The sequence below is a fragment of the Aspergillus stella-maris genome (genome assembly GCF_047715825.1).
Source record: "Aspergillus stella-maris strain CBS 113639 unplaced genomic scaffold BDV14scaffold_61, whole genome shotgun sequence".
NCBI classification, from domain to species: Eukaryota; Fungi; Ascomycota; class Eurotiomycetes; order Eurotiales; family Aspergillaceae; genus Aspergillus; species Aspergillus stella-maris.
Genome location: NW_027396855.1, coordinates 23,030 through 41,458, shown reverse-complemented (window position 1 = coordinate 41,458; position 18,429 = coordinate 23,030). Strand labels below are relative to the sequence as shown.

Here is an 18,429-nt window from a genome sequence, read left to right as displayed (position 1 = left end):
CACAAGCCACTGCTCCGCCTGTTCCTGAATATCGGACTCCATAGTATATCATCTTCGGTCCTTCTACTACTTCGTGTTTTCAGTTCATAGACTCTGTTTGCGATTGTACAATTTCCTTGTGTCTCAGCCAATGCCATCACTTTCCATGTCTCTAAAAACTGACGCCACACTGTCAGTCAGCAAGTCTATTGATCCCGCATAAAAGCGGTTGCCTAGTGCATTTCGCCACAACTCAATTCGAGTTTATTTGTCTGACTTGCGTTGCTGACTCAGTCTTGTCAACATGCTTCATCGTACCCCGTGCTGGTGTTGAACGACACCAAGTGGGCGTCTTTCACTAATTGCACTAGACTTCTGCTCTCTGGATCATACTGTGGAAATCCCATCTTGGCAAGGCCATAGTCCGGATCGCGCGCAAAGTTGATCAAGATGGATTGAAGGAACGAGGCAGCTTCATCCTGCGCCGGAGTATTGGGAATGCCGTACTTGTCTGCTGTGTTGAACAGTGTCGGCAAGATTGCAGAATGCCATGTTCCAAGCCAGCTGAAGGGATCGAGGTTCGGGAATACGCCAAAATATCTATATCGCCATACTGGCAGACCAGCCTGTGCGCGAGCACTTGCCAAACTATCAGCCGGTGCGATTAGACCGGGAGAACACACCAAGGACACTTACGCTGTGGCATTGGCAGCGGGACAATTGAATACTCCATTCGTCACTGCATTGATTGCCTCCTCACTTGGCTTATTCGTCTCACTGACTGCTGGCCCGAGCTCGTTGGCGGCAAGCGAGGCACCCTCTCGGTCCGAGTTGCCGATGAGTATTGGCTGCGGCAAACTCAGCAACTGCTATAACATACCCGGGTAATGGAATATTGAACGTACAACTCTGGCAACTCGACCAGCGGCCAAGCGTGCAACGTGGTCGTCGAAGACGTTTTGGCCGTCCGCAGTTGGCGCGAACGTCAAAGACCTTCCACCATTCTGCGTCTCGTTATATTGGTTTACAATGTCCATGATGTCCTTCCACGGCTGGGTCTGCATACAGGCGAACTCCTGGCCCACGTCTAACGGGCAACCGAGCTTTTGGGCGATGAAGGTGAAGTTGCTCGGTGCGGGTCGAGGGGCGCCAAAGCTCCCGACAACTCCAGAGATAGGTACCACTGCAGAGACTATCGGATCTTCGGTATAGGCGTAAGTATACGAATCCACGGATCCGCCGCCCGCAGATTCTCCAAAGAGAAGCATGCGGTTGGGATCGCCGCCAAAGGCATCGATGTTGTCTCGAACCCATTCAATAGCGAGTCGTTGGTCCATATACCCAGGATTAAATTGCTGTCCGTTCAAACCTGCTGCGGAAGGGAAACCGAACACATTCAACCGATAACTGCAGGCCTTCGTGAGTATGCTCACCCGCAAATTTGGCTGCCAACAGATATTGGATCATACTTGAGTGAGACAGAGATCACATCTAGATTGTCTTGGACGAGACGGCCACCATCATAGTACGGAAAAGAATTTCCACCAGCATTGTGGCCTCCTCCATGGATGAAAATGAGAACCGGTTTCAGCTCTTCTTCATGGGCTGTGCCGCGCGGTGCCCAGATGTTGAGATGGAGACAGTCCTCACCTGTCGGAACGTCATCGGGTTTACCAAATCCCTTGAAGTATATACTGTAGATATTCTTCACGGTGTTGGTGATCTGCGGACAAACAGGACCCCACGAAGAAGCATCAATAGGTGCAGATGCTCGTGCCTTCTTTACGGGAGGGCGAAATCGAAGCGTACCAGTCGGCGTTTCAGCGTATGGTATACCGCGGAAGACTCGGACACTGTCTGTCTCCTCTGAGACGACCCCCTGGACGATACCGCTTGTGGTCTCAACGATAAGGTCCGAGATGTTCCCTATGGTTGGCCACGCAGCAACCGTGGTGGCACCAATAGCCGCAGCAACAAATATAGAGTATTTCATGCTTTGTGCAAGCTCGTATTCAAAACAAAAGCTTGTCTAAAACGGGCTGACCCTCGAGCGACGTCCATGGTTCAATCATGGCAATTTATGCATCTTCATGGCCCTCGGATGTCGTGCAGGCTGACAATCTGCTATCAAAAGGCTACAACTGCTCTGGCAGCGAGTCTCCCCCGCAAATAATTTATTGTGCCAAACAACCTCCAAGCCCGAAAAGGAATTTGCAGCCACAATACACTCTAGAATCTGGGGTTCTCCAGCCTTGGGGTATTGGCCGAAGTTTTACCGCGCCAAGTACAACAAGGCCGTTGTGAGGATTGTGCGGGGGTGCGAGGATTCCCCAGATCAACCGGCTTCTCCCATATCAATCACCCGTCGCTTCAGTGGTTAGACTTGCTTGTTTTGATCAATGCTCTTGTGGGCTTGCTGCGACTGTCCTCTTGTGACCTGCAGTTCGAGATGATCCTTGGAACCTGAAAGGCACGTGGTCCCCGCCACCCGCACCAGTCAGTCTGCGAACAAGAAGACCAGCCCCATGGGGTTTCTAGGCCTCGCCTACTCCGTACTGTGGGAATTCTTAGCTCGCACCTGGCCTAGCCAATAGTGAACCATCGTCCAATTTTCCAGTCCTGGAAGAAGGTTTATGGCGCAGCCCTTTGGTGGTTAGCATGTCCAGATTCGAAACGCCACAAGCTGCACCCCCGAGTCAGGGCTGGCCGCGCTTCGTTTTTGCAGTCTTCAAGCAATTTGCTGCCTCACCTTCTAAAGCAGGTATAAAGTAGGTTGATCGTCCTACTTCGGAGCCTCCAATGCAGCGTCTACATTAGTTCCCTGTCTAGGCTGTTTCCTAGATTAAGTTCCCCACGCGAAAGACAATATATTGCTCGGTCATGCACCTAGAAAAGAAGATGGGCGAAGTCGTCCACGATGAGGGCACGGAGCAACATCTAGCTGCGCATATCGTCAACCAACAAGACCACGAGAAGTCCAAATGGCAGGCCATTGGGGATCAGCCGTGGGCTTTCTTCTGGTGTATCTTCGCTATATGGACCATTCTACTTGTCAGTTTCGAGAACCAAGCCAGCGGTATCGTCGTCAGTATACCTCAATTCCGCAAGGACTTTGGCAATTTTTTCGAAGGCGACTATGTTCTTGATACTACCTGGCAAGCTGTCTTCAGCGGTGCGCCTGTTGCTTCGTGAGTACCTTTACCTTACATTATGCTGGCTGTGTAGGGCTGACTAGTCAGGATGGTCGTTGGCGCCTTGGGGTCTGCCCAGATCGCGGACTGGATTGGTCGTCGGAACACCATAGTGCTTGCTCTTTGCATTTCGTTCGGGGCTGTGACACTTGAGTTCCTCGCTACGACAAATGAAATGTTCTTCGGCGGCAAGTTCCTCAATGGCTTTGCTGTTGGCGCATTGCAAGCTGTCTGCGCTACGTACATCGGGGAGGTGTGTAACCCCCTATCATATGCTATTAGGAAACGTATTTGGGCAACGTCCGCTTTATTGACCGTTTTCAGATTGTACCTCTCGCTCTCCGCGGTCTCATGACCTGCTTGATTGGCCTTGCCTACACCCTAGGCCCGTTTACAGTCGCTCTGATCGTCAACAGCGAGGGTGACGTCGAGTCCAGATGGGCATATCGCTCGATCTTTGTTTCCCAGTATGGGTTCGCAGCGATCTCAGCTGCCCTTGTGTTCTTTATGCCCGAGTAAGGATCTCATCCACTGATTGTTCGTCTCAATATCTAATGTGCAAAGGTCTCCCTGGTGGCTCGCCAGCAAAGGTCGCGACGAGAAAGCCCTCCGCAGCCTGCAGCGCCTCGAATCCAAGTCCACGCCCGACGAAGTAGCAAAACGCCTCGCCAACATCAAAGTTACGCTTGACGAAATCCGCCGCGAGACCGACGGCGTCACATACATTGAATGCTTCCGACGCTCTAACCTCCGCCGCACAATTGTCTCCATTGCGCCTCTCATAATCCAGCAGTTCACGGGCATCGTCTTTGCAGCATCTTACTCAACTTACTACGCCCAGCTAGCGGGCTACAGCACCGACATGTCCTTCAAGCTCCAAATCATCCAGCAGGTCCTCTCGATGTGCGGAAATGTTACCTCTTGGTACCTCATCGATAAAGTCGGCCGCCGCGACTTGACCCTCTACGGCACGATCCTCTTAACAGCCATCCTCTGGGTAATGGGCGGTCTCGCAGTCGGCGGATCCCAAGAACAACTCCGCGGCGCCGTCGCAATGATCCTCGTCTATTGCTTCTTCTACAACGTCTCGATCGGCGCAACGGCATACACATGTCTCACAGAAACAGCGACATCGCGGCTGCGCGTCAAGACAATCGCCATCGGACTCGCATCGGCAAATAGTATCAGCGTCATGTGGTCTTTTGTTCTGCCCTACCTATTTAATCCCGACAGGGCAAATCTGGGCGGTAAATTGGGGTTCATCTTTGGGGGGCTGTGTTTTCCGTCTATCGCGTTTATCTGGTGGTATCAGCCTGAGACAAGAGGGAGGAGTTATGAGGAGTTGGATGAGATGTTTGTGAAGAAGGTTCCTGCTAGGCAGTTTAAGGGGTATAAGACTGAGACGGAGACGTTGGGGGTTGTTGCGATGGTTGCGGATGAGAAGGTTGTTTGAGGATGCTACGGGAATATTGTGGCTCGGATACACATGCGAAGACCCTGCCATGCTTTGCAGAGGTCAGGAAGATTCGTCCGCGTTGATCTCGAAGGTCGTGACTCATTTGCAGAGGCAAATTACGGCGAAGATGAACTGGCGCAGGCGGCAAAGTACACTGCGCCACCACTACAACTTAAACACCTATGACCAGATTAAGACAAAGAGCATAGCAAACAATGAAACTAAACTTTCTTCTGCCATAGAACCTTGCTACTCGAGAGAAGAAAGACTTGGTATGGTCGAGAACACGACAAAGCTTCACAACAACCAAGCGCAGCAACAAGACCTCAAGTACAGTCACCAACACAAATCGCTGCACATTAGACTATACTAAATTATCGGTTGGACACCTAAAAGACTTACGACAGAATAGACGTTATAGAAACTCTTTCTCCACAAGCTCCCATAGAGGGAGACAGGCAATGAAAGAAGATCCACAACACCACGACAGTCGCGCAATGCGCAACAAATCGCGTCCGACAACAATCATAAAGATAAGAAGTCAGGGCAGTAACTTGTTCAAAAATTCCCAACCGACCCGAAGGCCAATTGGAGCAGTCAACTAGGTAGTTTTCAACTAGCAAAAACACGATCTCGGATGTCTCCTCACTGATACGTGTAAAACCCTTGCACCAGGATGGAAAAGGAAAGAAAAAAAAGATTTCAAAAGGTGGGCGGGGCCCGGTTGCTTATATACATTTGCCAAGAGGGACAGTTGGCGCTAGTGGTAAGCGAGAGTTTTTTTGGCAGAGAGAAAAGAGGTCATGTGAGTTCGTCTTAGCTGGTAGGATGTGATTGGTTGGAGCTGGAGAGGTTCACCTGAGCTGTTGTCGGAGCATACTGCCCTCCGGTACCGCCTGCCCCTACGGGTCGACCTCGCTTAGTCATCATATCCCTATTTAGCAGAGCCTACGGGCACCCCTGAATGGTCAAGCATCTTGGTTTCCACAGCTGTTTGATGTCACGGGATTCAGCTCCGGGTCGCTGGCTTTCAAGGGATCTCCTTGCATGGGCTTATTTTAGATGTTCTTTGAGGATATGGAGACCTGTCTTGGAGGCCCCAAGCGTCACTTGTGTAACAGTAAGATCAACATGATGCGGGCGATATCTGGAGAGCCGAGGTACGCAGTTAGGCGTTCTCGTAGTCCTTGGTGGTGCGCTCAAGCGTTGGAGAGCAGAAACTATACAGCCATCAGAGAAGGGTTTAGAGCATAAACACCTGTCATCTGTATCGCAACATATGAATACCAAGTTATCAGCAGAGCTCTTATCAGCTTTTGTTCATGCTCGCCCTAGACGAGGGGCATAACTGCATTCAAGCACGTGACAGTCAATGTCGTAATTAGATTGGGGATCGAGTGGAGGAGCCCGACTTATCTCCTCACCCCATGACCCCCTCTCCCGATTGAAACGCCCGCGAGTCGACTTCCTCGAAACCAGGCTATACGGCGCATTATTCCGTTGCATGGGAAGCTCTATCCAAGACTTCCCCCACATGGCTTTTGCTCTTCGAACTGTGAACGAGCGGTAACGTCGCACTCCGCTCCGAACCTCCGCACTGAAGTCCGCGGGTCGCCGGACGCCCAACCATCACCATGGATCTCGTTCAGAAGGAACATGAGCGCCTTTCGAAGAGGCTGAAGTCGTCTCAGAGCATCAAGAGTGTGCAGGACGCCATAGATCAGCTCCAGGCTGCTCGGGATAAGATCGCTGCCGGTTCGTACTCCGATGGATAGTGCCGATGGATTGTCAGACGATGAACGCTCTTGATTTAACGGGTTGGCTGACTTTGAGCGATAACATAGATCCGAATCAAGCTTCTGTCTCGCTAGCTAAGCTCCAGAATCCTATAAAATCGTCGTTCGATTCTATCAATGATAACCTCAAGGAGACCCACAGCGGTCTCAATAAGTACTCGAAGGCTTTGGATAAGGTAGAGCATGAAAACTACGCAATTATCCAACTTGAACTACGCTAATTACATCAGCTCTTTAAAGATAGGCCTTTACCGAGCTCCGAGAACGATGTACTATCTTCGCAAGACCACCTCATAAACCGAGCCATCGCCATGCATCTACTGCGGGAAGGCCAATTCTCCGTCGCTTCCTCGTTTCTCTCAGAGGTTGCCGAAAAGAAGGCAGAGGAAAGGCAGCAGGGACTCGACTCAGAAACAATGGGCGAAGCTGCTGCGCTCCTGGATATCGACGGGATGGAGTCCAGCAGAGTACGAGACCAATTCCGCACCATGTACCATATCCTCCACGAACTCAAAGAGAATAACAACTTGCTGCCGGCTATAGAATGGTCAAGGGAGGAAGAACACAGGGCGGCACTAGAGATGAGGGGAAGCAACCTTGAATTCGAACTGTGCAGGTTGCAGTTCGTTTGGCTCTTCCACGGTGGGCATGAGCAGCGTGGTCCTACAGTTGAGGGTCGTCAAGCAGCTTTGGAGTACGCCAAGCGCGAGTTCCAGGCGTTTTCGCCGAGATACCTGCGTGAAATACAGCAGCTTATGGGTGCCATGGCATTCAGCCCTAACCTACCGGATTCGCCTTACAAGAACATCTTCAACAACCCGTCTGCTTGGGCTGATGTCTCTCACTCGTTCACGCGCGAGTTCTGTGCACTGCTAGGGCTGTCTCCGGACTCTCCTCTTTACATTGCAGCAACTGCAGGTGCAATCGCTCTCCCTACCCTATTGAAACTGCAAAGCATCATGAAAGCAAAGCGCACGGAATGGACCACAGAGCACGAACTGCCGGTAAGTCTGACTTGTTCTTGGTCGTCATGTTTCTTGACTAATGTGAGACAAGGTCGAAATCCCGCTCCCACCTTCATACCTATTCCACTCCATTTTCGTCTGCCCGGTCTCGAAAGAACAAACCACCGACGCAAACCCACCTATGATGATGCCCTGCGGGCACGTAGTCGCCGACGAGTCGCTCCGACGACTTTGCAAGGGCGCTCGTTTCAAGTGCCCTTACTGCCCTCTTGAGAGCAGTCCGAAGGACGCGAAGAAACTCTTCCTCTAAGGAAAATAGACTGGTATACTCGGCGTTAAAGAGCAGGTTCTCTCCGCCTTATAGGATGATGGGTGTTGCATTCGCTTGATGCATGGAAAGTGAGGGGCCAGGTAGCCCAGATTGATTCTTTCGGAGCAAAAGGCGTTTTGGCAGTGGCGTATTTCGGGCTGGATATGATCAATCATCAGGCGCATGTAACTTAATTAGTACGGAGTAATATCAAGCATTCCACTTCCCAAGTTTGAGTCCGAATTGCAGTACATAAAGTGGAGTCCGCATCGGCGCTGAGGTGCGATGGCCTTGGCAGGGTATCCAATTGGTTGCCCTCACCTCTTCTGCAAGTCATTCTGTTACCTTCAAAGCATTCCCTGGACATCCTTGGACGTACTTTGGGACAAAGAGATTCTATCCTTGACAAAAAAATGACTGATCACAAGTATCTCTGCGACAAAGAGAACAAGCGCTCCACTCACCACGACATTGATTGGCCTCTGTATCACGTGAGAGCGCGAAATTTCGTGTTTTCGGGAAACCACTTTACGCGTGAATTACCCATTACGCGTCTTTGCACGACTCACCACCAAGCTGAATCACAACCATGCAGGAAACAAACAACTCCTGCAGCCATGGATGAGTCAAATGAGGCAGTTCCTGGCTTATCGCATCCCCCTAAATCACAACATTGACCAATCCCTGCACTAATCATGCCCACACTCACCATGGGGTTACTGGCAGCGAGCCTCGCCGTACGCAGCGATACTGTTGTTACCTCGTCTGTACCCAAGCTAGCAGGGTAAACTGTTTTACCATCACCCTTTGCCCTGATTTTAGGATTTAAACTGGAGATCCCCCTGAACCTGCGCTTCCCCCAGGTTCTTTCGACTTCTCAAGCCATTCAGATACTCTACGAGGTTCCTAACGCAACAGCGAATATGCTGACAAGCAGGCGACCACACCAATTCCACTCAGACAGCTTTTCGTCCAAGTACGGGACTTCCAAAGCTACATCTAGGTCTAAACGGCTTCCTCGTGATGGCTCCGTCGCCTCAAAGCGCCTTGAGCGACGCCGTGTACCAGATTCTCCGCCTGATAGCAGGTAAGAAGCTCCAATTGCACCACTTGCTTTTCCACCTCTCGATCTTCGCTCTGGATAACCTAGCTAACGGTCGCTATCTGCTACAAACAGCTCCTCTTCATCCTCCGTAATCACCATCAGCGTCGGCCCCGACAAACGTCTCTTCGCCGCCCACAGGGAAATCCTCTGCGTATCGCCATTCTTCACAACCGCTTGCACGCGAGCACAATCGCTTGAACCGATCAATGGTCGCCGGATTGCCCTTCCAGAGGAACAACCAGAGGTGTTCTCTTGTATCCTCGAGTACCTCTACAGAGGCGACTACTACCCGCGCCTAATCCACAACGAGAATAACAATACGTGGGAGCTGGAGAAACCTAGATTGAACACCGGACAATCAGATGGTGCTACGCTGTACAGCCCGGCTGCCGAGGGGGAGATACTCAAGGATACTGCTGTTTAGTACGTTGCCATCCATCTCTAGTACATCTTGAGTCTCTTGTATTATACTGAATCGGATACTAACGCCCACCAGCTGCGCCGCAAACAAATACGGCCTCGAACACCTGAAGCGCCTATCCCTCATAAAACAGGGCCTCCACAGCGGCATCCAATGCAGCACGATCCTCGCCAGCGCGCGGTACGCCTACGCCAATACACCAGACCACGAGTCTAAGCTGCGAGCGCACTACCTGGCTCTTATTATCCGGAGCCGATCAACGTTCAAGCGCAGCGGGACTATGCAGATGGAGATGGAGAAGGGCGGGAAACTGTTCTTTGATTTGTTTGTTGCTATGTGTAATCATATGGTGAGTGGTTCTTTTATTAGCTGTTTACTTTGCTTTGGTTAGTATACGGATGTGCTAATGGTTCATGCAGGATGACCTTGCGGGACCGGGGATGAGTATGAGTACCCTGAAGCCTTCGCGTGTCGAATAGTTGTAGTTGCGACTGCAGTACAGTTGCAGCTTTTGGTGTTGGTCTCGGGATATTGTTTAGCGCTGTGCGAGTCCTTGTGTTTGGGTGTTCTATGATGTTATGCGTTTTCGGATTCTATGTCTCTCTTCTTGTCTTGTGACTTGCCTTGTACTATATCTTATCCTGTTGAACTGGTCCAAATTGTACTAAAGAGGTTCGGGTAGCCTAGCATTACCGATGAATAATACGAATGCTCTAATTACCGTTTCTGAGACCGAAAGGTATGTGCGATCTATGCTCTAGTGAAAGCTAGGTGTGGAAGATTTATATTCTGATTTCCTTTTGAGGTTTTCGCTATGCCGTCTATTCGTAAATGATATCGTAATTGAAGATAGGGATACCGCGTCCTCAGCAACAGCAACCGTCTCGCCGAAAGTCGGTTTATGCAGTACGGTGTTCAGAGTGCTCTGCGGTCTTGGGACCTCGACTCTGAGAACGTGCTACTCATATTTTGTCCGTCAAGCTCTCATATAGAGCCGGGCTCTAGTAGCTTGTTTGAAGACATTGACGGATTGTCTAAGTCTGGTGGGTTTGTTCTCTTTTAGAGGGGTTGGTGTTGGAAAGGTCTTATGTGCTGGGCTAAACACCTGTCCCTGGGAAAGCAGTGCCGCCCTTGCTCAGAACAATCATGCCGCGCTCACGGGCAATGTATCCTTTCATGAGGCCCTTGTAGATGAGGTTTGATAGCAGACATTCAACCTCATCGATATCAACCCGGGTTCTTGCATCTGCATGGGTACCTATCCGCAGCGCTGCCGCAAACTCCGCAACGGGTATTCTCGTCCGTCGAATTGGCGGCTGACCGTCTTTAGATTCTTCAAAGCCACCGGCTATGAAAACCTTTCTGAAGAGATTGCGTAAAGCGATGTCTCGGCCTCTCTCGAGTGGGAGGTAGATACGTCTCCGGACAAACTCTTCTTCGCCGGCGGTCATAGCATCATCAAAGCCGTTGAGATCACCTTGGCGAATACATTCGCATAGTGGACGGAACAGTTGTTCGAGGCGTGGAAAGTCATTCAGGAGCTTCTTGCTAGGTAGGGTATGTGTGTTAACGAGATGGCAGGGAATTAAATATGTGAGAATTAGCCTGTCGAGTTGTTAGCGTTACCAGCTGGGAGGACGTGATGCGACTAACTCTCTGTTCTTAATTGCGCTCTTGTGGCAGTGGTTCCACGCATAAGCGAGGTGTTCCTCCGCCTCGGCGTAGTTCTCGTCGAGGAAGAATATGACGCCGACAAAGTAGTTGAATGTGACGATGTGCGACTTTGGGTATAGATCCTTGTCCGGTAAATCCTGTGATTGGGCGTTGAGCGCACGTAGAAGGTTCTTGGAAAGTCCGACGGCGTTGATCTGGGGCACGTAAGCATATCAAGTTATGATCAAGTTTTTGTCCTGGAGCATACCTTGAAGTAAGTTTTGAAGAGAAGGTTCGTCATATAGTAAACACCCCATTTCCGCGATTCCTCTTTCGGTGCTCTTAAGCCAATTGTTAGCGAACCGCGACGTACCGAAACACTTAGGACTCACCTGTCATTGAGGCACAAGGTGAACATGCGGTTCAACACTCGCGCAGCTTCCTCGGTTTTCGCATTCTTCCCAAAGTCTGTGAGCATGTCATCCTCCGAGTACGCGACAGACCCCTGTGCCGCAGTTTCCGCGTCGGCCTTTGAAGCAAAGACCCGTAGATATGTTCCAACGACATAGAGACAAGGTATGGTCCAGATCTCCAAGCCCGGGCTTGTATATGCCCTGATAAGCAAGTTTGCAACTTCTTTCCAATTGTCATAGACCCGGACCCAGCTCGCTCGCGATGGGGCTTCGTCGAATTTAACGATCTCTCCAACTGCTCTCCAATAAGCCGAAAAGATGTCTATCCATGAGTTCAGTTCTTGCTTGGGTATCCTTGGACCACCGATATTCGAAATATAGTAACGAAGACTCGTGGAAATCTGAGCGGCGTTCGAGAAGTTGTAGAAAGTGACCAATCGTCTGGGGTCTTGCGGCGTATCGATCGGGGTGAGGGCAGCTGCTAGCCGAGGGCCAGAGCCGAGTCGATGCCCTACTTCGAGCTCTTCGAGAATAGAGTCCATAGGTCTGGAGTGTTGAGTTGCGACCTGCAAAAGTTGAGCTATTCAATGTGTCTGCATCGTCCGTCGCGAGCTTGATTTCGGACTTTGACCCCTCGAAGCTATCGCGAACCCACCTGCAATCCAGATTCAAAGGCAAGTGGGGAACAGACAAAAGCGGCACCGTCAACTCTCACTAGCCACAGTAGCCGGGGCGGTGACTGTGGCGGTGGCTCACCCAACCTGGAATAGCGCCACTTATGCCAAGCCCTTAGGTCGCTTAGACGAAGGGCGGCAGCCCTAAACTCCCCCAACATCACAATTCTTCCATTTTTGTGGATTGACAACCCGGCACACCTATATCGACAACTAATCGACACAGCGTCAATAAAAGTGAGCCCACCCATTCAAAACCCTTGCTGTCGCCATATCAAGAAGACATTACTGACAGTCAAATTTACCAGATGGGTGAGTTTGACTTTTTCATCGCGTCCGTGTCCCAGTTGAATCGAGTTGAATCGAGTTGAATCGGCAAAAATCTACGATCGTTGAGCGACCCTTCACGACATCATTACGTTCCACCGATGCGCCCGCTACAATTGCATAGAGGTTTAGGCTGGGAACCGAGGAGAATTCGTGCGAATGTGTGATTATAGGAGGAAGAGATGGATTTTCAACAAGCGATCCGACCGCAGACATACTACTTTTTCAATGGACTTGACCAACAACTCTGATTTCACTCCAACGACTGGAACTATCGATTTAACGCAACCGATTCACTGGGACATGGCTTTGGCAATCTCTGAATGAGACGACTGACATGGATATGATAGGGCGTCTCACTGAGTACCAGGTCATCGGGCGTCATCTGCCCACCGAGGCCAACCCCACGCCCAAGCTGTACCGCATGCGCATCTTTGCGCCCAACACCGTCGTCGCTAAGTCGCGGTTCTGGTACTTCCTGACCCAGCTCCGTAAGGTCAAGAAGGCCAACGGTGAGATCGTCAGCCTCAACGTGGTATGTCTACATTGCATGGGAACGTCAAAACCAGAAACCAGGACTGACAATGTCAATAGATCAGCGAGAAGCGTCCCCTCAAGGTCAAGAACTTCGGTATCTGGCTCCGTTACGACTCTCGCTCCGGTACCCACAACATGTACAAGGAGTTCCGTGAGATGTCCCGCACCGACGCTGTTGAGTCCCTCTACCAGGACATGGCTGCCCGCCACCGTGCCCGTTTCGGCTCCATCCACGTATGTCGACTCCCATTCCTTTCTATCCCGATGATCCATCTAACAGTGTCTCCACAGATCCTCAAGGTTGTCGAGGTCGAGAACGCCGAGTCCATCCGCCGTCCCTACATCAAGCAGCTCCTCACCAAGAACCTCAAGTTCCCTCTGCCCCACCGTTCCGCCGCTGCCAACAACAAGAAGAAGGTCTTCGCCTACTCTCGTCCTTCTACTTTCGCTTAGACGTGATGTTATGGGTTTATGGGAAAGGAGTGTGCGGATGAATGACTATGTTATGGCCATAGCATGCATGAAGGACACAGGTCACGCGGGAAACAACCGGTGTATCTAAAGCCCAAACGATGGGAAAGATGGTTTTATGTCTCTAGTCCTCAGCAGCGACCTTGCAAGTTATATTCCAAAAATTACGGGGTTCTTTTTTTGTTGTCATCAGATACCTGCAACATTCCCATATCAACCCCAGTACTCGCGCAGCTTTCTGTAGGCTTGCCATTAACCAGAGGCTCAGGTTTAGCGCGTGATATCTATTGATATTGTAGATTGCACAAACGGTAGCATGATTCTTCCTGCGCGGCTGTATCGCTGGCCTGCTGAGGAATATGACAATCATTATGTAACCTATGACCAATGAGTGGCTTAAAGATCGAGATTCTTCGCTCGTTTCGAATGCAGAGTTCCCTCAGGACAACCGGTAAATTTCGCAATCTATATTTTCTCAGTGTCAAGTCTGTACTCCATGCTTGAATATATTCCCGGAAGGCAGCATAAGCCAGTTCTCGATACTCCAGACATCGCGGCCACTGCTCGCATGAGGCTCATAATAAGATCCATGCGGAATTACGGAATAGTCTCTGCATTCTGGCCATGAGAAAGGCCAATTAAGTGGCAGAATGAGGTGATTGCTTGCTAATCGCCAGTCAGGCCAGGGACGTAGCTGGATTACGTCACATTCGGAGAAAGAGCTCGGCGTTTTCGGAGCCCGCGATGTCGAAGGTCCCTCGGGCTCCCTGGCCAGACTTCCTGACACAACCTCACCCCAGACACTTCAATTGATTTCTGGAAGAGCTTCATTCTTTTTTTGCGCAATGTTTTCTCGTTACGCTTTCCGCTGTGCTCAGCCCTTGAGGCAGGTACGTCGTCCTCTAGCACAATTCCGATTTTCTCTCGGTTGTTTTCCCGGACTCGTAAGCTGACTGGCAACATCAGAGTGTCCGCTCGTACGCAACTGAGGCGCCCAAGGCCAAGGCTTCTCTTGCTCCCGTCTACGTCGGTGTCGGTCTTGTTGGCGCTGGTATTGGACTCTGGCGCTACCAGTCCGGTGCTGCTACTGCAGAGGCTCCCAAGGACCGCCCCAAGGTTTTCGTGGGCGGGGACCAGGGATGGGTTGACCTTAAGCTGGCCAACATCGAGGTCCTGAGCCCCAACACCAAGAGACTGCGCTTCGAGTTCGAGGACAAGGAGTCTGTCTCTGGTCTGCAGATTGCTTGTAAGTTCGCTGAGCGCACGTATCACAGCCGTTGCTTACTATCATTATCCAGCCGCTCTTCTGACCAAGTACACCCCTCCCGATGGTGGAAAGCCCGTCATCCGCCCTTACACTCCTACCAGCGATGAAGGTATGCCACTCGATTTATGCTCTGTCTGGTTATGATCTCTGACACTCCTGCAGACCAGCCCGGATACCTCGAGCTCGTTGTCAAGCGCTACCCCAACGGACCTATGTCTGAACACATCCACAGCATGAACGTCGACCAGCGCCTGCACTTCAAGGGTCCGCTCCCCAAGTACCCCTGGGAAGCTAACAAGCACAACCACATCACCCTCATTGCTGGTGGAACCGGAATCACCCCCATGTACCAGCTCGCCCGCGAAATCTTCAAGAACCCCGAGGACAAGACCAAGGTTACTCTCGTCTTCGGTAACGTCACCGAGGAGGACATTCTTCTGAAGAAGGAGTTCCAGGACTTGGAGAACACTTACCCCCAGCGGTTCCGTGCTTTCTACGTTCTCGACAACCCGCCCTCGGGCTGGACCGGCGGCAAGGGTTACATTACCAAGGAGCTCCTGAAGACTGTCCTTCCCGAGCCTAAGGAGGAGAACATCAAGGTCTTTGTGTGCGGCCCTCCCGGTCTGTACAAGGCTGTCAGTGGCCCCAAGGTCAGCCCCAAGGACCAGGGTGAGCTCACTGGTATCCTGAAGGAGCTTGGCTACAGCAAGGACCAGGTCTACAAGTTCTAAACCAGTCACTGATGTGGTTGACTGTTGTGTTGTCGTGTTTTTTGGCGCATGTCTCGAGCCAATGTTCAAGATCTGATTCCTGGCGAAGGCGATCGTATGTCGCTTGCACGGCCGGCTGAAACTGCCGAAAGTCAAGCTATATTCAATGAGACGATAGATAGACAGATAATGTATTTCTACCATTGCCCTCTGTCCTTTAAACAGTGTTGCTCTATTTATGCGGTGGCGCATGAACCCCCGCTTTTCGCAACACTCGGCGCTACGCACCCCAAGTACCTACCCTTCATCTTCAACCCACGATTGCCGGCGCATCATACGCCTATGAACTTTATGCAGTAGAAAACTGAAGTCGCATTAGATGGCAGTATTTGCTATGCATCGGTTTAGCTCACAGGGTTGCATCCACTGGCGCTCTGCTTCAGATAGTCATGGTTCGATGCCGTTTGTAGTCCTATATATATGTTTCCAGTTTGACAGCGTCAACACTTCCCTGGTATGCTAAGGGCATGAATAATAATATAATTTGAGTCGCGCATGGACATACTATTGACTGCACCTCCTCAATGAACAATATCTTCAAAACTGTGTCGAGCGCATCGCATCGCTCGCCGGGTCTGATCAGCGATGATCTGGGCGCGGGTGAAGAGCACCCCGTCCGTTGTGCCGTCCGTCCACTGTCACCTGCGCTCTGCGCTGCGGCAGAACTACTGCAGGCCTGCAGCCTACTGACGACCTAGACTTTTGGTTGCGCCAGTCTTTCTGGCTCTGCGCTCGTGTCTACGCTGACGATCATTCTGACAAGAACAAAGAGCAAACGGTTTTCCCCTGTCATTCTCGAACTTCCAACCAGGATGCGATAATAATGCTTCCACGATGCAAGAACTAAATCCATGGATTATTGCACGTTTGGAACCTTAGGTAGACGTGAGAGGTCATAATGATGGCGCAGCGGCAGCGCAAACCAAAAGCCCAAGCTGGCGCCCCGGGCTACCGCTGTGAAACGGCAGGCAAAGTGCCAGCTCAGCCAAAGGAGCCGTCTGTCCACGGATGGGTGGGCAGTGGCGGGGCCTCGCCCTCAGCAGCAGCCACTACTGCCGGTAGTGCCAGCTGCGAGCGCTGGCCGTGGACTGTGCTTGCGCTGGTGCTGGTGCTGGGTGCACCTGCTCTGCTCTGCTCAGTGTTCAGCGCCCACTACAGCAGCGGTCGCCCAGCACAAGCTCCGCAAGGTATTTAGTGGGCGCTGTGCCCCTCTTAGCGCGCTGCCCAACCCGCGCGAAAAAAAATTCTTCTCCCTTTGCTCACCCCCCGACACCGCCGAAACCAGCTCCCCCTCGGTTTTGTTTTGGGCTTGCTTTCCTTCCAGCGACTCGCCTTCTTCCTTTCCCTTCCGTTACACTACTATCCCGTACCATTATTCTTCTTGCGCCACCACTTCCCGGCACAACTTTCAAAATGGCTAGATCTTCGAATAAGGGTGAGTCTAGCGCTCCTAAGACTGTCACTGTTGACGTCGAGGAGTTCCAAAAGACTCGCGATGCTGTAAGTTTGTTTCTCTTTTCTTCTCGATCTAGCGCGCGCGTTTGTAAACAATCACCACCACCCTTCTATCTCCATTCCTCGACGCTATTCAGCTAGCTCGCCACGCTTGTTGGGCTTCTTCAAGTATATGATTTGCTTTTTCTAAGATCGGCGACTGAGCTCATGAGGAATGCGCAAAACTTCAACACTAATCTTACATCTGTTCTCACGTCTTATTCCATTGCTCTTCCGCTCGCGCGACAAAGAACTGCCTCTCTTTGTCAGGTTGCGCGCAGCTACCCCTCTACTCGATCTTCTGTCGCGCTATCACTTCTTTACCCAAACGCGCATTCTCTACGATCTCATGGCTTTGCGCTTCTGTTCGTCATGCAGTTATGAAGTTACTTACAAAGCAAACAGGTCCTCGCCAGCCTCGCGCAACTGCAGTCCGCTGCCTTCGAGCTGTCGCGCGCCTACATCAACCACACCAACACCGTTCTCGGTCAAGAGAGCTCCAATGTTGACGTCGCGGCCATCACCACCCTCACCGCTAGTCTTCAGAACAATGGCCTGAAGGCCCTTTCTGCCGCGCCGGAGGCTGAGTCTGGCGAGAAGAAGAAGCGCAAGCGCGGTCGCGCTGATCCTAACGCCCCTAAGCGTACTCTTACCCCGTTCTTCTTGTACATGCACCACAACCGTGATCACATCCGTGAGGAACTCGGCTCCGACGCCAAGCCTAAGGATGTTTCTGCCGAAGGTACTAAGCGTTGGGGTGAGATGCCGGAGTCTCAGAAGGAGGTATGTTACTCGCGCCATGTTCAATTTTTTCAGTAGCGCATGTGACTGACTCGATCTTTAGATATGGAAAAAGCTCTACGCCGAGAACCTCGCGGCCTATAGGGAGAAGGTCGCCGCCTACAAGGCTGGCCTTCCCGTTGACCATGACGACAATGACAAGGCTGCCAACCAGCTGCACCTAGATGTCGCTGCTGCGGAGGGGTCTGATGAGGAAGACGAGGAGCAGGAGGAGCAAGAGGACGAAGAGGAGGAGGAAGAAGAGTCCTCGCCGGAACCCGTCAAGGAGCCCACGCCCCCTCCCAAGCGCCGCCGCAGCCAGGGCAAGCCTTCCAAGGAGACCTCCACCCCTGTCACCAAGAAGGGCTCTAACGAATCGCCTGAGAAGAAGCGCCAGTCCGCTAAGAAGGACAAGGAGGAGCCGCGCAAGGCAGCCGGCAGCGACAGGCGTTCGAAGAAGAAGCGCAAGAGCGAGGTTGCCAACGACGACGAGTAAGCGGGCTCTTACAGTACAGCGCAGAGAGTAGGAAAAAGGTAATTTTTGTGTGAATATGTCGAATTGATATGGAGTTGGATTTGGCTTTAGCTTTCTTGTGGTTGCTGCCTTGCTTTGTTTTGGGGGGTTGGTGTTTCTTGTGTGTAGTTCTGGCTTCTATGTTGGAGTACATTTTCAATGGAACAGTGTTAGCTTCAGGTATTTCCATCCTAGTAAGTAAAGACAAGGATTGTAAGTGTTTGTCAAAAGGATGAATATCTCGTCCAGCTTCATAGGCCGAAACAACATGCTTATCAGAAACGCGTGACCTTATCTCTTCAACCC

At 51.4% G+C, this 18,429-nt stretch overlaps 9 protein-coding genes across 9 annotated transcripts; 7 read left to right on the top strand and 2 right to left on the bottom strand.

Moving 5' to 3' along the window:
• Positions 1-185: 185 nt before the first annotated feature.
• Positions 186-1,972, bottom strand: BDV14DRAFT_192103 (Alpha/Beta hydrolase protein; the record flags this gene model as incomplete). The annotated part of the gene is made up of 5 exons (XM_073771587.1): positions 186-212; positions 339-618; positions 676-827; positions 885-1,386; positions 1,449-1,972. 5 exons carry the CDS (start codon positions 1,970-1,972, stop codon positions 186-188), a joined length of 1,485 nt encoding a protein of 494 aa, XP_073624611.1.
• Positions 1,973-2,877: 905 nt separating this feature from the next.
• BDV14DRAFT_203536 (general substrate transporter) lies at positions 2,878-4,623 on the top strand (the record flags this gene model as incomplete). The annotated part of the gene is made up of 4 exons (XM_073774300.1): positions 2,878-3,167; positions 3,219-3,423; positions 3,495-3,685; positions 3,735-4,623. The coding sequence occupies 4 exons, from the start codon at positions 2,878-2,880 to the stop codon at positions 4,621-4,623; spliced, it is 1,575 nt and encodes a 524-aa protein (XP_073624610.1).
• Positions 4,624-6,026: 1,403 nt separating this feature from the next.
• BDV14DRAFT_179965 (ubiquitin-protein ligase RMD5) lies at positions 6,027-7,928 on the top strand. The gene is made up of 4 exons (XM_073769841.1): positions 6,027-6,381; positions 6,471-6,598; positions 6,653-7,426; positions 7,479-7,928. The coding sequence occupies exons 1-4, from the start codon at positions 6,261-6,263 to the stop codon at positions 7,695-7,697; spliced, it is 1,242 nt and encodes a 413-aa protein (XP_073624609.1). The 5' UTR covers positions 6,027-6,260; the 3' UTR covers positions 7,698-7,928.
• Positions 7,929-8,488: 560 nt separating this feature from the next.
• On the top strand, positions 8,489-9,902 carry BDV14DRAFT_179960 (BTB/POZ domain-containing protein). The gene is made up of 4 exons (XM_073769840.1): positions 8,489-8,784; positions 8,875-9,225; positions 9,299-9,572; positions 9,643-9,902. The coding sequence occupies exons 1-4, from the start codon at positions 8,621-8,623 to the stop codon at positions 9,700-9,702; spliced, it is 849 nt and encodes a 282-aa protein (XP_073624608.1). The 5' UTR covers positions 8,489-8,620; the 3' UTR covers positions 9,703-9,902.
• Positions 9,903-9,996: 94 nt separating this feature from the next.
• csn12 lies at positions 9,997-12,027 on the bottom strand. The gene is made up of 4 exons (XM_073769839.1): positions 11,269-12,027; positions 11,145-11,217; positions 10,877-11,091; positions 9,997-10,828 (listed from the first exon to the last, which is right to left on the bottom strand). The coding sequence occupies exons 1-4, from the start codon at positions 11,829-11,831 to the stop codon at positions 10,321-10,323; spliced, it is 1,359 nt and encodes a 452-aa protein (XP_073624607.1). The 5' UTR covers positions 11,832-12,027; the 3' UTR covers positions 9,997-10,320.
• Positions 12,028-12,481: 454 nt separating this feature from the next.
• BDV14DRAFT_120425 (60S ribosomal protein eL20) lies at positions 12,482-13,639 on the top strand. Its single transcript, XM_073765890.1, has 3 exons — positions 12,482-12,825; positions 12,885-13,061; positions 13,119-13,639. The coding sequence occupies exons 1-3, from the start codon at positions 12,628-12,630 to the stop codon at positions 13,278-13,280; spliced, it is 537 nt and encodes a 178-aa protein (XP_073624606.1). The 5' UTR covers positions 12,482-12,627; the 3' UTR covers positions 13,281-13,639.
• Positions 13,640-14,075: 436 nt separating this feature from the next.
• Positions 14,076-15,830, top strand: BDV14DRAFT_179951 (cytochrome b5 reductase family protein). Its single transcript, XM_073769838.1, has 4 exons — positions 14,076-14,188; positions 14,265-14,544; positions 14,597-14,674; positions 14,728-15,830. Exons 1-4 carry the CDS (start codon positions 14,144-14,146, stop codon positions 15,294-15,296), a joined length of 972 nt encoding a protein of 323 aa, XP_073624605.1. The 5' UTR covers positions 14,076-14,143; the 3' UTR covers positions 15,297-15,830.
• Positions 15,831-15,977: 147 nt separating this feature from the next.
• BDV14DRAFT_179949 (uncharacterized protein) lies at positions 15,978-16,588 on the top strand. Its single transcript, XM_073769837.1, has one exon. The coding sequence runs from the start codon at positions 16,234-16,236 to the stop codon at positions 16,528-16,530; it is 297 nt and encodes a 98-aa protein (XP_073624604.1). The 5' UTR covers positions 15,978-16,233; the 3' UTR covers positions 16,531-16,588.
• Positions 16,589-16,639: 51 nt separating this feature from the next.
• BDV14DRAFT_120298 (uncharacterized protein) lies at positions 16,640-18,428 on the top strand. The gene is made up of 3 exons (XM_073765887.1): positions 16,640-16,835; positions 17,235-17,612; positions 17,674-18,428. Exons 1-3 carry the CDS (start codon positions 16,749-16,751, stop codon positions 18,103-18,105), a joined length of 897 nt encoding a protein of 298 aa, XP_073624603.1. The 5' UTR covers positions 16,640-16,748; the 3' UTR covers positions 18,106-18,428.
• The last annotated feature ends 1 nt before the right edge of the window (position 18,429 follows it).

Excerpts from the sequence above, each read along its gene's own strand:
- BDV14DRAFT_179951 (XM_073769838.1), top strand. The coding sequence starts at position 14,144 with ATGTTTTCTCGTTACGCTTTCCGCTGTGCTCAGCCCTTGAGGCAG. Across the intron at positions 14,545-14,596 it reads CTCTGGTCTGCAGATTGCTT|CCGCTCTTCTGACCAAGTAC; the intron begins GTAAGTTCGCTG and ends ATCATTATCCAG. Across the intron at positions 14,675-14,727 it reads CACTCCTACCAGCGATGAAG|ACCAGCCCGGATACCTCGAG; the intron begins GTATGCCACTCG and ends ACACTCCTGCAG.
- BDV14DRAFT_179965 (XM_073769841.1), top strand. The coding sequence starts at position 6,261 with ATGGATCTCGTTCAGAAGGAACATGAGCGCCTTTCGAAGAGGCTGAAG. Across the intron at positions 6,382-6,470 it reads TCGGGATAAGATCGCTGCCG|ATCCGAATCAAGCTTCTGTC; the intron begins GTTCGTACTCCG and ends GCGATAACATAG. Across the intron at positions 7,427-7,478 it reads CCACAGAGCACGAACTGCCG|GTCGAAATCCCGCTCCCACC; the intron begins GTAAGTCTGACT and ends ATGTGAGACAAG.
- BDV14DRAFT_120425 (XM_073765890.1), top strand. The coding sequence starts at position 12,628 with ATGGATATGATAGGGCGTCTCACTGAGTACCAGGTCATCGGGCGTCAT. Across the intron at positions 12,826-12,884 it reads AGATCGTCAGCCTCAACGTG|ATCAGCGAGAAGCGTCCCCT; the intron begins GTATGTCTACAT and ends CAATGTCAATAG. Across the intron at positions 13,062-13,118 it reads CCCGTTTCGGCTCCATCCAC|ATCCTCAAGGTTGTCGAGGT; the intron begins GTATGTCGACTC and ends GTGTCTCCACAG.
- BDV14DRAFT_179949 (XM_073769837.1), top strand. The coding sequence starts at position 16,234 with ATGATGGCGCAGCGGCAGCGCAAACCAAAAGCCCAAGCTGGCGCCCCG.
- BDV14DRAFT_179960 (XM_073769840.1), top strand. The coding sequence starts at position 8,621 with ATGCTGACAAGCAGGCGACCACACCAATTCCACTCAGACAGCTTTTCG. Across the intron at positions 8,785-8,874 it reads GATTCTCCGCCTGATAGCAG|CTCCTCTTCATCCTCCGTAA; the intron begins GTAAGAAGCTCC and ends TGCTACAAACAG. Across the intron at positions 9,573-9,642 it reads TTGCTATGTGTAATCATATG|GATGACCTTGCGGGACCGGG; the intron begins GTGAGTGGTTCT and ends TGGTTCATGCAG.
- BDV14DRAFT_120298 (XM_073765887.1), top strand. The coding sequence starts at position 16,749 with ATGGCTAGATCTTCGAATAAGGGTGAGTCTAGCGCTCCTAAGACTGTC. Across the intron at positions 16,836-17,234 it reads TCCAAAAGACTCGCGATGCT|GTCCTCGCCAGCCTCGCGCA; the intron begins GTAAGTTTGTTT and ends CAAAGCAAACAG. Across the intron at positions 17,613-17,673 it reads TGCCGGAGTCTCAGAAGGAG|ATATGGAAAAAGCTCTACGC; the intron begins GTATGTTACTCG and ends CTCGATCTTTAG.
- csn12 (XM_073769839.1), bottom strand. The coding sequence starts at position 11,831 with ATGGACTCTATTCTCGAAGAGCTCGAAGTAGGGCATCGACTCGGCTCT. Across the intron at positions 11,218-11,268 it reads ACCTTGTGCCTCAATGACAG|AGCACCGAAAGAGGAATCGC; the intron begins GTGAGTCCTAAG and ends AATTGGCTTAAG. Across the intron at positions 11,092-11,144 it reads TCTTCAAAACTTACTTCAAG|ATCAACGCCGTCGGACTTTC; the intron begins GTATGCTCCAGG and ends TACGTGCCCCAG.